Source organism: Musca domestica, unplaced genomic scaffold (genome assembly GCF_030504385.1).
Source record: "Musca domestica strain aabys unplaced genomic scaffold, Musca_domestica.polishedcontigs.V.1.1 171, whole genome shotgun sequence".
Lineage (NCBI taxonomy): Eukaryota > Metazoa > Arthropoda > Insecta > Diptera > Muscidae > Musca > Musca domestica.
The window spans coordinates 67280-80583 of record NW_026712231.1 but is presented as its reverse complement, the minus strand read 5'-3'; the positions used below and the strand labels follow the sequence as shown (position 1 = coordinate 80583).

The window sequence follows — 13304 nt, the reverse complement described above, 5'->3', positions numbered from 1 at the left end:
TGAATGTGAGGAGGACTTTAAGACCAAATCGGACCAAATCTATATCTGAACCTATTTTCACCAAATTTGAAGTACTTCTTTCTAAGATCAATTCAGTCGGAACTGCCAAGATTCAGTTCATTTGGGCTCCGCACCAAAATCGCACCAAATCTATATCTGAACCTATTTTCACCAAATTTCTGAACCTATTTTCACCAAAGAGATACTTTCGAGCTGTATCTGGTGTACGGTATCAAATATCCTTGTGGTGTATTTTTGTATTTTTTGAATGTGGGGAGGACTTTAAGACCAAATCGGACCAAATCTATATCTGAACCTATTCTCACCAAATTTGTAGTACTTCTTTCTAAGATCAATTCAGTCGGAACTGCCAAGATTCAATTCATTTGGGCTGATATTAGCCATTTAGGGCACAAAAAATCGGACAAAGATAGATATGGAAGGTATATCCAAATCTGAACCGATATTGACAAACTGTTAAACGCATATTTCTGAGCTGTATTTGATATCTTGTAGCAAATATCATTCTTGCAGTGTGCATATTACGCATGTGAAGGACTTAAAACACACAAAAAAAAAGCCAATAGGCTTTTAGACTAAATTTAGTTAAATTTAGGTCATTTGGTCTAATATTGGCCATTTGGTGCCCTGAAATCGGATAAAGACGTATATGGAAGCTATATCCAAATCTGATCCGATTCTGACAATATTAGTTAAATATATATTTCTGAGGTGTATTTGATACCAGACAAAACAGGGGTCAAATTCTCTCATTCGATATTGACCGAAATGTACATTAATATACCAATTTCAGGTTGATTTAAATGAAAATTTCGTTAAAAGCCACAAAATATCGAATCTTAGAGTCGATTTCGATAGAATTTTTTTCGATATCGAAAGAAAGCATATAGACCCAAAACTTTGTTACAAAAAAAAATTGAACTTGATTTGCCGACAGGTGAAACGTAGATCGAGTTCGGAGATGGTCAATATCCTTCTGATACCTCTACCACAACAGTTCGAATTTTTCAAAAAAACATATTTTACTGCAGTAAAATATGAAGGAGAAATGATAATCCAATTTTGCTCCAACTTTGCAAATCCTAATATTTGCTTCCGTACTACGGGTCAAAATTCCCGACAAAGGGTAAAAATTTTGAATAATTATAAATCTTATGAAATGCGAAGTAACCATCCGATTCTTGCCAATTTTCACACATCCCAATATTTCTATTAAAACATAATCAGAACTGTAGATGGAATATATCGGTCCACTACTTCTGGTGCCTCCCCCACAAAGGGTAAAAATTTTGAATATCCATGAAGCTTATAAATCGCGAAATTAAGATCCGATTCCATTCAGACTTGCCACATCTCAATATTTATATCAATACAAGATCTGTTAAGAATATGGTAGAGATCGGACCACCCCTTTTTGTACCTCTCCCGCAAAGGATCAATGTTTTGAATAACCAAAACGATCATAAAATCCGAAATAAACATCCGTGTCTCTTCATCTTTCACACATTTTCATTACTTCTATTAACACATGATCTGCTGTGGAGATGGGATATAGCGATCCACTCCTTCTGGTAAATTTTGAATATCCAAGAAGCGCATTTAACGCGAAATTAATATCCAATTTCATTCAGATTTGGTACATCTCATTATTTCCATCAATACAAGATATGTTATAAAGATAGTAGAGATCGGACCATTTCTTCTGGTACCTTCCCCACATAGAGTTCAGAAGTTTGAAAGACAAAACGCTCAAAGAAAACGAAATAAGCATCCAACTCTCTTCAAATTTCGCACATACAAACGTTTTTGCTAACACAAAATCTGTTGTGAAGATTGGTCACCTTTGGCACGAAGTATGACCTTTAAACGACCAATGAAACCGTGACACGCTGCCCGAATTGTGCTCTGCGGTATTTTGGCCCATTCCCGGGTGATCGACACTTTGGTATTTTTTAGTGCCAATCTTGCTTTCCAAAATACTCCAGACACAATGGTCCAAAGGATTGGTATCCGGAGATTTTGGTGTCCACTGTGTGCTGGAAATGAAGCGAGGAACGTCATTTTGTAACCATTCTTGGGTGTAGCGTGCTGAGTGAGATGGTGCTGAGTCCTGTTGGAATGTCCAAGGTCTGCGGACAAAATGTTTGCGTGACCAAGGCTTAAATACACCCTCAGAATATTTTCACGATAATATTCGGTATTTATATTTTCTCGATAATATTTGGTCGATTAATACGAGAGGAGAACGACCATTGACTGTAATGGCGGCCCACACCAACACCATGGCCGGCGCTTGAGTTCTTGAGTTCAGCTAGCCTCCTTACAAATTCGGCAGTTCACCACTTTCGGCCAAGCGAAGCAACTCTTTAGCTCTTTTGAGCTAATTTTCTTCCTGTTGCGGTGTGAGTTCTTCCACTTTTTGGAATTTCAATATCTTTACCTCGAGCTCATTTTTCAACATTTTCGAATGGAATATTGCGATATGTTCAGCTCACGAGCCATTTTTCGGCCACTGTGACGCGGTGTCGCGATCAAGTCGCTTTTATACTTTTCGAACCATTTCTGCTGATGGTGCTGTTTTTTCCGTCCACTTCCTTGACGTCGAGCTACGCTACCCGGTATCACAGTAACGAGCGATGGTACGAGACACAAAATATTTATTCACATTTAAATGCTGGAGTGCTCTAACGATAGCCACTTTCGGGTTTCCAGCCAAATATAAAGAAATCACACTATCACGCTTGAATTCCATCACGAATAACTTTTTTTTCTGGAAAATTCTTACCAAAATGCTTTTGTACGCTTGTAAACAATATAATGAGCTGTCAGTGGAATAATTTTAAAAGCTGTCGGACGAGTGGCTTAGAAATGACAGCAGCCTGAATTTGGTTGCAATTTTTTTCATCTCATGCTGTAATTAAAAATGTTCCTTTAACATCCACGACAAATCATTTTTTATAAATACACAATTATTGCTTTAAATCCAGGATCATTGCCCTTTAATCCATTTTTCAAAATCCAGGATTATTCTTTTCTAAACCCCCGCGATTATGGGCCCGAATTATTTTCTTTGCATCATCCACAGTATGACATTTCATTTTTTAAATTCACGATTGGGCGCCAAATTATTTTCTTAGAAAATCCGTGGTTGGGCGCCAAGTTATTTTATTAAAAAAGCTTGATTGGACGCCACATTATTTTTAGCCTCACGTTTTGGGTGAAATTATGTGCAAAAATTCATGAGTTGGCCCCATTTTATTTACCTTCTACAAAAAACTACGATTATAGACTCAAATTAGTTTCTTAATCAGAAATTCACAAATGGATACCAAAATATTTGCTTAACAAATTCCTGATTAAAATGTTTTTTTAATCAGAATTGGGCGACAAATAACTCCAAAAATCTTCGATTCGTTTGCCAAAATTTCAAAAAAAAATCGATCTGCTATGAAAATTAAACACTGTTATGGCCGCATTCTCCTACCTTTCTCAAAACGTATAACAAATCATATATTAAATGCTCAAGTCAGTAAGATATGGTTTCGGTCAACATTCGTAATATTTTTTCAAAAATATATCACGTCTGAAGAGGTACTATATCTGCCCAAAACTTTTTGTTGGCAATATTCCTTCTTACCTCGTTTTCAATATATCACTTGAAAAAATGAAATAAATTGCAATAAAACCTTTTTTTAGTTTTTTCTTCAGATTGTTTACTATTTCATTTGTATTTTTGCTTTTTTTTCTTTTTGTTTTGTAACTTAGCCTATTTTGGTCAAATAACAACTTTGAGAATGCTTCCCAAAAGACTACTGGCAAATATTGTCAATAGCCGGGAGCAATTGGTAACAGAGAGGGTTGGGGGGTTTTGGATGGGATACGGTGCGGGAACGGGATAATAGGACTTTGGGATAATAACAATTTAAGTTGGTGACAACTTAAGCAACGGGCAAATGGGCACCTTGGGGTTGGAAACCGTTTTCATCGGCAACATAGTTGACGGTGTAGGTTTGGCCATCATCAGCAACGAAGGAGTAAGAGCCCTTGACAACAATAGCTTCATCTTCAGAGCCGACATTCTTCAATTGACCTTGAGCTTCAGCTTCTTGGCCATCGCTGGTGGCGTAACTGTAATAGGGAAGAAATTAAAAAAAAACGTTAAATTAATTTATCCTTTTTAATATGGCTGGCAGGCATCAGAATCTCAACGGGAGTATGCATCCTCCAGATACTTACGCATATTGGAAAGATTCGGGACCAACATCAGATTCGTTCTTCAAAACTTCAACTTCGGCGGGAGCGGGAGCGGCCAAGGCCAAGGCGAACAGGGCAACGAAAACAATGATGAATTTCATGGTGATTTCTTTGACGGCTTGTTCTGTGTAGTTTACCACAAGAGTTGCTACAGTTGAATGATATCGAACTCTGATCTTTAGTTACAATTTATACTACTCTTTCTCTCGCTCGAACATAAGAAATATATTTTGCATATGTTTGTATGTCTGCTATTGATCTTGAGTTGTTGTTGCCTCATGAAAATTTGGATATTTTTTAAAGAATTCACACAAAACAGCAAAAATCATGGCGAAGAGGAAGAAGGAGGTTTGGAGGAGAAGCAGCAGCAGAATATACAACAATAAATTATGCTACAACATACATAAATACAAATCAAGTTATCGCCAACATAGCCAAATAAAACCAGAATGCTTCGCATCCGTAGTATGGCCAAAAAAGAAGATGCGTGCGAAAATAATAACAAAAAGAATCAGCTCAAACAGCAACTAAATGAAATATTAAAATTGGTGGCTACAAAAAGAAAAACTGGCAAGAGTTTTATGCTGAGTGGATACCGGTTCTATTGCACTCTACATCGAAGACTGTGGGCATACATACGTAATATTTAACATATTTTCAAAATAAAAAAATTCATGTTTGGGCGCCAAATTATGGTTTTATGAAATCTATTCACCATTGGGCGCCAAAATATTTTTCCAAAAAAAAAAAAAAAAACATTTTTGATTGTGGTATTTCATTTATAGATTTTAAAATTTCAATAACTTAAAAATTTGGAATCTCTACTGACTTCTAAGTACGAAATCATTAGAATAGTTTATAACTGGCAAATGTGATGCTAATTTTGGCTTAAATGTGGATAAATTGTCTTTCATCGAAAAATCTCAAATTATAGCTGACTTTGTTGGCCATAGAATCCGAAAGATTCGAAATAACGAAAATCAAGAAGTCCAGTTCTAAGTTTGAAGCGACACTAAACATCAAAAATTCATACCAAATTTGATTAATTTATCTTGAAAACTGCACCCTTTATTATGAGTTCAACAGACAGACAAACAAATGCATGAACGAATGTCGTTAAATCGACTAAGAAATTAATGTTTTTTATAAAAATTTAACGGAAGCCAAAGAAAAAACGTTGGATGCCAAATTATTATTTTTTTAATCCATCTCGAAATTCTGAATTGAAATTCTTTGAAATTCCATTATTGAGAGCCAAATTGTTTTCATTTATAATCCATGGTTGGGCGCCGAGTTATTACTTTTCGACGTTCAAGATTGGGCGCCATGTTTTGTTTTCTAACAAAATACACGATTGGAAGTTAATATACTCTCATTATTGTTTTTTTTTTTCTTTGCGAGATTCATGAGTGGTCTCCAATTTAGTCAAGCCAAGTTATTTTCTGATAAAATTCCATGGAGCGCCATGTTATTATTGATTAAGTTATCTTATCACAAAATTCTGAATTCGACCCCAAGTTATATTCTTTCAAGATCCATTATTGGGAGCCAAATTATTTTCATGTAAACTACACGATTGGGCGCCAAGTTATTACTTGACGATATCCGTTATTGGACACTATGTTTTTCTTTCAAATAAAATTCACGATTGGAGGCCAGTTTATTTTCTATTACTTGTTATTTTAATTGCGAGCTTTATGAGTTATAATTATAATTGTTATTTTATCACAAAATTCTGGGTGTCAAACTATTTAGGTACAAAATTCAGGATTGCCAAAATATTTTCTGGTAAAATCCACGATTGGGCGCCATGTCGTTTTCTTACAAAATTTTCAATTTACGTTATTATCAAAAATAAAAAATCGAGGTTGAACGCGAAGTTATATTCCTTCAAAAACTATTATTGGTTGCCAAATTATTTTCATGTAAAATTCACGATTGGGCGCCATGTTTTTTTTAACAAAATTCATGAATGCCAATCGATTTTTTATTATTTTCTTGTAAATGGTCGCCAAATGATTTTTTTTAAAAATTCGCGATTGGTTTCTCTTGTAAAATTGGCTATTGGAACCGAAGTTATTAGCTTATGATATTCATGATTTGGCGCTAAACTATTTATGCACAAAACTCAGGATGGACAGCCAAGTTATTTTCTGGTAAAATCCACGATTGGTCGCCATGGTATTTTCTAACAAAATTCACGAGTGGGAGTCAATGTTTGGGGCTAAATTGTTTTATCACGAAATTCAGGATTGGATGCTTAGATACATTTTTTCAAAATCCATTAAAGGGAAATACAATTATTTTCATGTAAAATCCTCAATTGGGTGCCAATTTATTACTTTACAATATCAACGGTTGTTCGCCATGTTTCGTTTTTCAAACAAAATCTACGATTGGATTGGAAAATCTGCGATTGGTAACAAATTTCTCTAGTAAAATTCACTATTGGAACCCAAGTTATTAGCTTGTGAACTTCATGATTGGGCGCCAAGCTTTATATGCATAAAATTCAGGTTATTTTCATGTAAAATACATGGTTGTTCGCCAATTTTTTTCTATAAAATAGACGATTAACCGCCATGTTATTTTCAAATAAAATACTCTATTGAAAGCCAATATATTTTCAATTATTAATTATTTTCTTGAGTGGTCATCAATTTATTTTGTTAAAAAATCCGCGATTGGACGACAAGTTGTTTTCTTGTAAAATCGATGGCTGAGCATCGAGTTACTTTTTAAAGTCCATGATTAGCCTTTGTAAAATTCTCGTCAAATTAAAAAAAAAAAAATATTTTTTTTTTTTGTAAAATCCATTTTTATGGAACCCACAATTGGGCGCTAATTTAATTTCCAACGAAATTCAGATTAATTATGAAATAATTTTTTAATAACAAACACGATTAGGTGCCAAGTAAATGCCTTACAAAATTCACGATTGGGCGCCATTTCTATACCCTCAGTCATAAGGCTACTTTATTTATATGAGTAGATCAATGGCTCTAGCCTAATCGAAGTAACGATTTTAGACCCTAATCTCTTTGTATCAAATCCGTTTCAGGAAATTTTGAAGTCGATCTATCAACGTCCGTCTCTCTGTATGATAACTCTCCAAGGGAGTATCCGATTTGCTCCAAACTTTGGTACATTGTAATATTATTACCAAACTTAGATCGAGTCTTCAAATTTCACACATCCCAATATTTGTGTCAATTCAAGGTCTGGACCCCCAAAAAAGGTCGAAATTTTCAAAAAAAAAAAAACTTTTTTTAGACAGAAATAGAAATGATAATCCGATTTTGCTCCTACTTTGCAAATCTTAATATTTGCATCAGTTCTACGTCAGATGCGTAAAAGGAGAATATCGGTCCACTCCATTAAGTACCTCCCCCACAAAGGGTCAAAATTTTGAATAATTAAAACTCTTATAAAATGTGATGTAAGAGTCCGATTGTCTTGAAATTTCACACATCCCAATGATTTTATTAACCCAAGGTCTGGTAGTAAGATGGAATATATAGGATCACTCCTTCTGGTGCCTCCCTCGGTTCACTCCTACCTGAATATTTTGAATATTCATTAAGCTCATAAAACGCGAAATAAACATTCGATTTCATTTAGACACATTGGCACATTTGAATATTGCTATTAACACAAAGGGTCAAAGCTTTGAATAACCAGAACGTTTATAAAATCCGAAATAAGCATCCTGTCCTCTTCAAATTACACATATCACAATATTTTTATTAACCCAAGGCCTCGGGTGAAGATGAAATATTTCGGTCCACTCCTTCAGGTACCTCCCCCACAAAGGGTCAAAATTTTGAATATTCATGAAGCTCATAAAACGCGAAACTAATATCCGATTCCATTCAGACTAGGCAAGTCTCAATATTTCCACCAACACATGATCTGTTATAAATATGATATGGATCGGGCCATTTCTTCTGGTACCTCCCCCACATTGGGTTCAAGATTTTGAAAAACAAAACGCTCAAAGAAAGCGAAATAAGCATCCAACTCTCTTCAAATTTCACACAGAGAAACATTTTTGTTAACACTTGATGTTGTTGTGAAGATAATATATATATCTGCGAGCCTCTCCTGGTATCTCACCCAAAACGGGTCACAATTTTCAATACTTTTATCTGGCATAAATTGCGAAACAACTCAGCGATTCTTTACAACTTGCTATATCTAAATATATGTCTCTCAACTAGAAACCTGAGATGAATATTGGATTTATGATTTCCCATAAAGTGGATATAAATTGTTAGATTTTCTTATAAATTTGGCTTTACCAATATTTTTATCTGTATTAGATGGAGTATGAAAATTAAATGTCTCGGTCGAATATATTTAGTACCTCACGCAAATTTTAACATTTTCTAAAAATTGTCATATGTATCGCACAAACTGAAAAATATTGGCCCATTCCTTCGGAACCTACTCCATAGAGGGTCAACAATTTCAATAATCATAACAGAAGTAAACATTTATTTAAATGATCGAACAGTGGCTGACGTTATACATCAGTTGGCAAAACCGACTGATACTTTTTAACTTGTTAGTCCACTTTTTGACACCGAATAATTTTGTTTTTATACAAGGTTGGGCGCCAAATTTTTTCATCGATTATATATCCTAATTTGTATCATGACGCCAAAAATATTATTTCAATTCAATTTTCTCTGCAGTTCTTTATTCTTTATTCACACTGGGCAACAATTTTTTAATCCACTTTGAACATCAAATAATTTGTTTTTATCCAAGGTTGGGCGCCAAATAATTACATAAAAAACATGATAAGAACCTTCCTTTTTAAAGTAGCACAGTTGGGATAATATTCTTAATATTGTTAAAAAACTCGGCGATTGGGCGCCAATTTTTCCCCAAACACTCAATAATGCGTCCCCAAATTATCTTTTTGAAAATTTCAAGATTCCAACAATTTGATTAAAAAAAAAAAACAGATGAAAAATGAAAATTGATAAGCTTATTTTCACATTGTTTTCTTAAAAATCCAGCATAACTATTAAATTATTTGCTATAAAAAGGCCTCACCTTTTTTAAATAGTCCACAATTTGGGTGAAATATTGTGCTTCAAACCCAAGGAGCAGGCGCCGTTTTGTGTTCATTAAACAATACGATTATAGACTCAGTGCCTTCTAAGATGACAAATTAGTCTTATGTCTGTAGAACCCCTGCCAAAGGTCTTATATCTGTAGAAGACCTGTAGATGGTAAATTTCTATTAGAAGACCTATTATTGGACTTCGGTCTAGAAGACATATTAAAAGTCTTCTATGTGTAGAAGACTTGTAGAAGTTTCTTCGTCTATAAAAGCCCTGTTAAAGGTCTTATGTCTATAGAAAAGTTCTTTATCTCTCTTTCTCTTAATGATCTTTAGTTTATAGTCGACCTGTTAATAGACTTCTGTTTATCGAAGATCTATTAAAGATCTTCTGTCTATACTGTTAATGATCTTCTGGTAATAACAGAAACAAAAATGGTTTCTTGAAAATCCACCATTATAACGACAAATTATTTTCTTGAATTATTAATACGATTGGGCGCCACTTTATTTTAGGAAATCTAAATTTATTTCTTAAAAATCAACGATTTTCTATAAAAAAAACACGGATTTGAGCTCATTTTTTTAATCCCGAATTACAACCACGTAATTGTAAAAATCCACATTGTACCCCTATTTTTTTAATCTTCAAAAAATACTTCTTTTCTAGAATCTAAGACATTCGAAATGAAGTTGCAAACCTACCCACGAACTTTGCAAACCAACTGTCGCCATGAAAAGCCCCCAAAACGTGTTCGCCAACATGCTTTGCCATCACACACGCATACACACACACTCATATATATGGTCAGACAACATACGTTTTAATTCACGCGACATCAAAAGCAATTGACTACAAATATCATTTTTGGCAACTAGAGGTCATCTTTTCCACTTCCAAAAAAAGTAAAACGGGAGAAAAATACCAACAACAACACCCAAAGGAGGAACAACAACATTTGCGAGTGAACACACCAATTAGGCCATCTTAAATGGATCTGGTGGCAAACTAAGAAACAAAAAGTGCTCAGATAATAATTGTCGCCCAGCGAGACCAGAAATCGAAATACATAACACACCATTATCGCCTAAACCGCATGCCGATCACCACTGTTTTCCTGGGGGGAGAATCGTACGATTTTAGTTTGGTTGACCATAAATTAATAACGTGTGTAGTCGGATGCGAAGACAGGTCAAACAACTTCCCTGTCACATCATTTACGGCCACATGAGATGAAATATTCCAAATGAATTAATGTTTCAAAAAACAAAAAAAAACAAAAACAAACAAATTAAAAATTAAAAATGTTCTATGTTTTAGCAGACTAGATTTTTTTCCGTAATAATCGAGGGGAATAAATTAAAAAAAAAAAAGAAATATTTAAATACTGCCATAAAACAAAACTCAACGGCTTAGCGACCAATGCTACTACATCTCAAAACATGGACAGCATGCTTTTCGTTGTTTATATTAACGCCGGCAGCGTGACCTTCACTTTTGTCTTCTGTGTTTCGATTTTTTTTTTTGGTTTGTTGTTTTTGTTGTTATCAATCTTTCTGCAGAGAATATATATATGGTGGTATGGTTGTTTGTGGCACACAGCTTAAAATAGAATAGAATATGCTGGCAGCAAGAAAGGGGAATCCCCTAAGGGTCTAAGATCCATGTAAGATCACATAAATTATTTATATCAGAAGGGCTAATGGAAAGCCCTTTAATTAAAGGTCCTATGTCAAACAAAACACTGTTGAAGATTTTCTATATACAGCAGACCTGTTGAAGTATGAATAGTATCTAAATAATAACTTCGGCTTAGCTCTACATTAGTAAAAAGAAATCGGATTTTTATTTTTATTTCTTGTATTGTATTTTTTCTTGGGGACAGAACCGGATATTTGACCCAAAAGTAAGGGTCCAAGAGCCGAACCTACTAAACCTGTATGGACCAATATTGGTATCATTTGAAAGCTAATGAAAATACATTTCCAAATAGTGGTCAGGAGATGTATCAAAATTATGTTTTTGTACCCAGATTTTTTTAAAAAAATATTAGCAAAAGTCGAAAAGGATCAATTTTGGGACTTCACAAAATACGTGCAAAATTATAGCTGGAACTAAGACATTTCCGGAATGCTACAATATGTCTTATTACTATTAATACTATTTTTTTTTTTTTTTTTTTTTTTTTGACTCTAGAGATATGGATTTTTAAAGCCGAAAGAGCCGATTATAGATAGAATAAGTAAAAAAGATGTAAGACCGGCCGGGCCGATCTTTGAATACCCCTACCAATTGGAACGAATTAGACAATTTTCAAAAAAATAAAATCCATTAAAAATTCTGTTAAAATCTTAAAAATACCGAACCATCAAAATACCGAATATAGGAATGTACCGTTATATTGGGGCTATACGAAGACGTGCACAGACACTTTTCTGTCTTAGACTGTTGTATTCATTGCGAACTTCAATCGCTAAATTTCAAACAATTCCGGTGAATAATGTCGCCAAAATCATCAAAATTCCGAAAAAAGGGAGGTACCTTTATATGGGGGTTCTACGAAGAAGTGAACCTGCATAGGCAATTTTCTGTCTCAGGCTATAGTATCCATTACGAACTTCAATTACCAAGTTTGAGACAATTCCGGTGAATAATGTCGCAAAAATCATCAAAATACCGAAAAAAGGGAGGTACAATTATATGGGGGTCTATACCAAAACGTGGACCTACATAACCCATTTTCAATACCAAAAGTCCTGCAGACATAATACACATTTGAGTAAAATTTTATCAACCTACTTCATTTCATTTGGAAGCTAGAGTGATTTCCACAGACGGATAGACGGATATTATGGAGGGTACTCCATACTGTGATGGAGGGTATAATTAAAAAGTATCAGTCGGTTTTGCCGACACATGTATACCCTCATACAATATTCGACTATTTAAATATATTTTAATATATTTGATCCTCTATGGAGTAGGTTCGGAAGGAATGAACCAATATTGACCACTTCGTATCGGACCTAAATAAATATGATATAAATATTGCGAAGGCGTGAGGTACCAGATATGTCATTTTCATGCTTCATCTAATACAGATAAAAACGGAGGTACCAGTGGGAGTGCACTGATATTGTCCATCTCCGAACTCCGATTTAAGGTTGATAATAATAAGTACCAAGTTAGGACCAAATCGGATAATCCCTCCGAGAGTTATCGTGAACACAAGCCAGCCAGAAGGACAGATAGACGAAGGGACTGACGGAATGGCATCGCGAAATCGACTCCAAATATCCTGAACGGATTTGGTTCACAGAGACCCGGGTCTAAAATCGTTGTTTCGATCGTTGGTCATATCAAATGATATAGAGGGTATATAGCGATATGGCTGAGGGTATATATCATTTGATACGGCCAAAACGTCTCCTGACTGAAGAATCCCTCTTAAAGGTCTTCTGTCTATAAAAAGCCTGTTGAAAGCCTTCTGGGTACAAAAATGACCCGTAAAAGGTCATATGTTTTGAGAAGACATGTTAAAGATCTTATGTTTACAGAAAAGACCTGTTAAAGGTCTTCTGTCCATAAAAAATCTGTTAAAAGTTATCTTTCCCTAAAAGACCTGGTTGTGATATTTTTAAGGTCTGCTCTCCACATCCACCCGTTTAAGGTCTTCTGTCCTTAGGAGACCTGTTAAAGATCTTCTGTCTACAGTCGATATCTAAATGTCTTATGTCCATAAAATAACTGTTAAAGTTTCTCTATCTATAGCAGATCTGTTAAAGGTCTCCTGGCTATAGAAGAACAGATAAAGGTCTTCTGTCTATAGAAGACCGTTGAAGGTCTTCTGTCTATAGAAGACCAATTAAAGATCTTCTATCCATAGAAGGTCTTCTGCCCATAGAAGATCGGTTGTCTATTGAAGAACTGTAAAAGGTCTTCTGTCCAGAAAAG

General features: G+C 34.7%; 1 protein-coding gene across 1 annotated transcript; it reads right to left on the bottom strand.

Annotated features, from left to right (window-relative positions):
* Positions 1 to 3730: 3730 nt before the first annotated feature.
* Positions 3731 to 4432, bottom strand: LOC131801781 (larval cuticle protein 65Ag1-like). The gene is made up of 2 exons (XM_059120723.1): positions 4258 to 4432; positions 3731 to 4149 (listed from the first exon to the last, which is right to left on the bottom strand). The coding sequence occupies exons 1-2, from the start codon at positions 4374 to 4376 to the stop codon at positions 3960 to 3962; spliced, it is 309 nt and encodes a 102-aa protein (XP_058976706.1). The 5' UTR covers positions 4377 to 4432; the 3' UTR covers positions 3731 to 3959.
* Positions 4433 to 13304: the final 8872 nt, after the last annotated feature.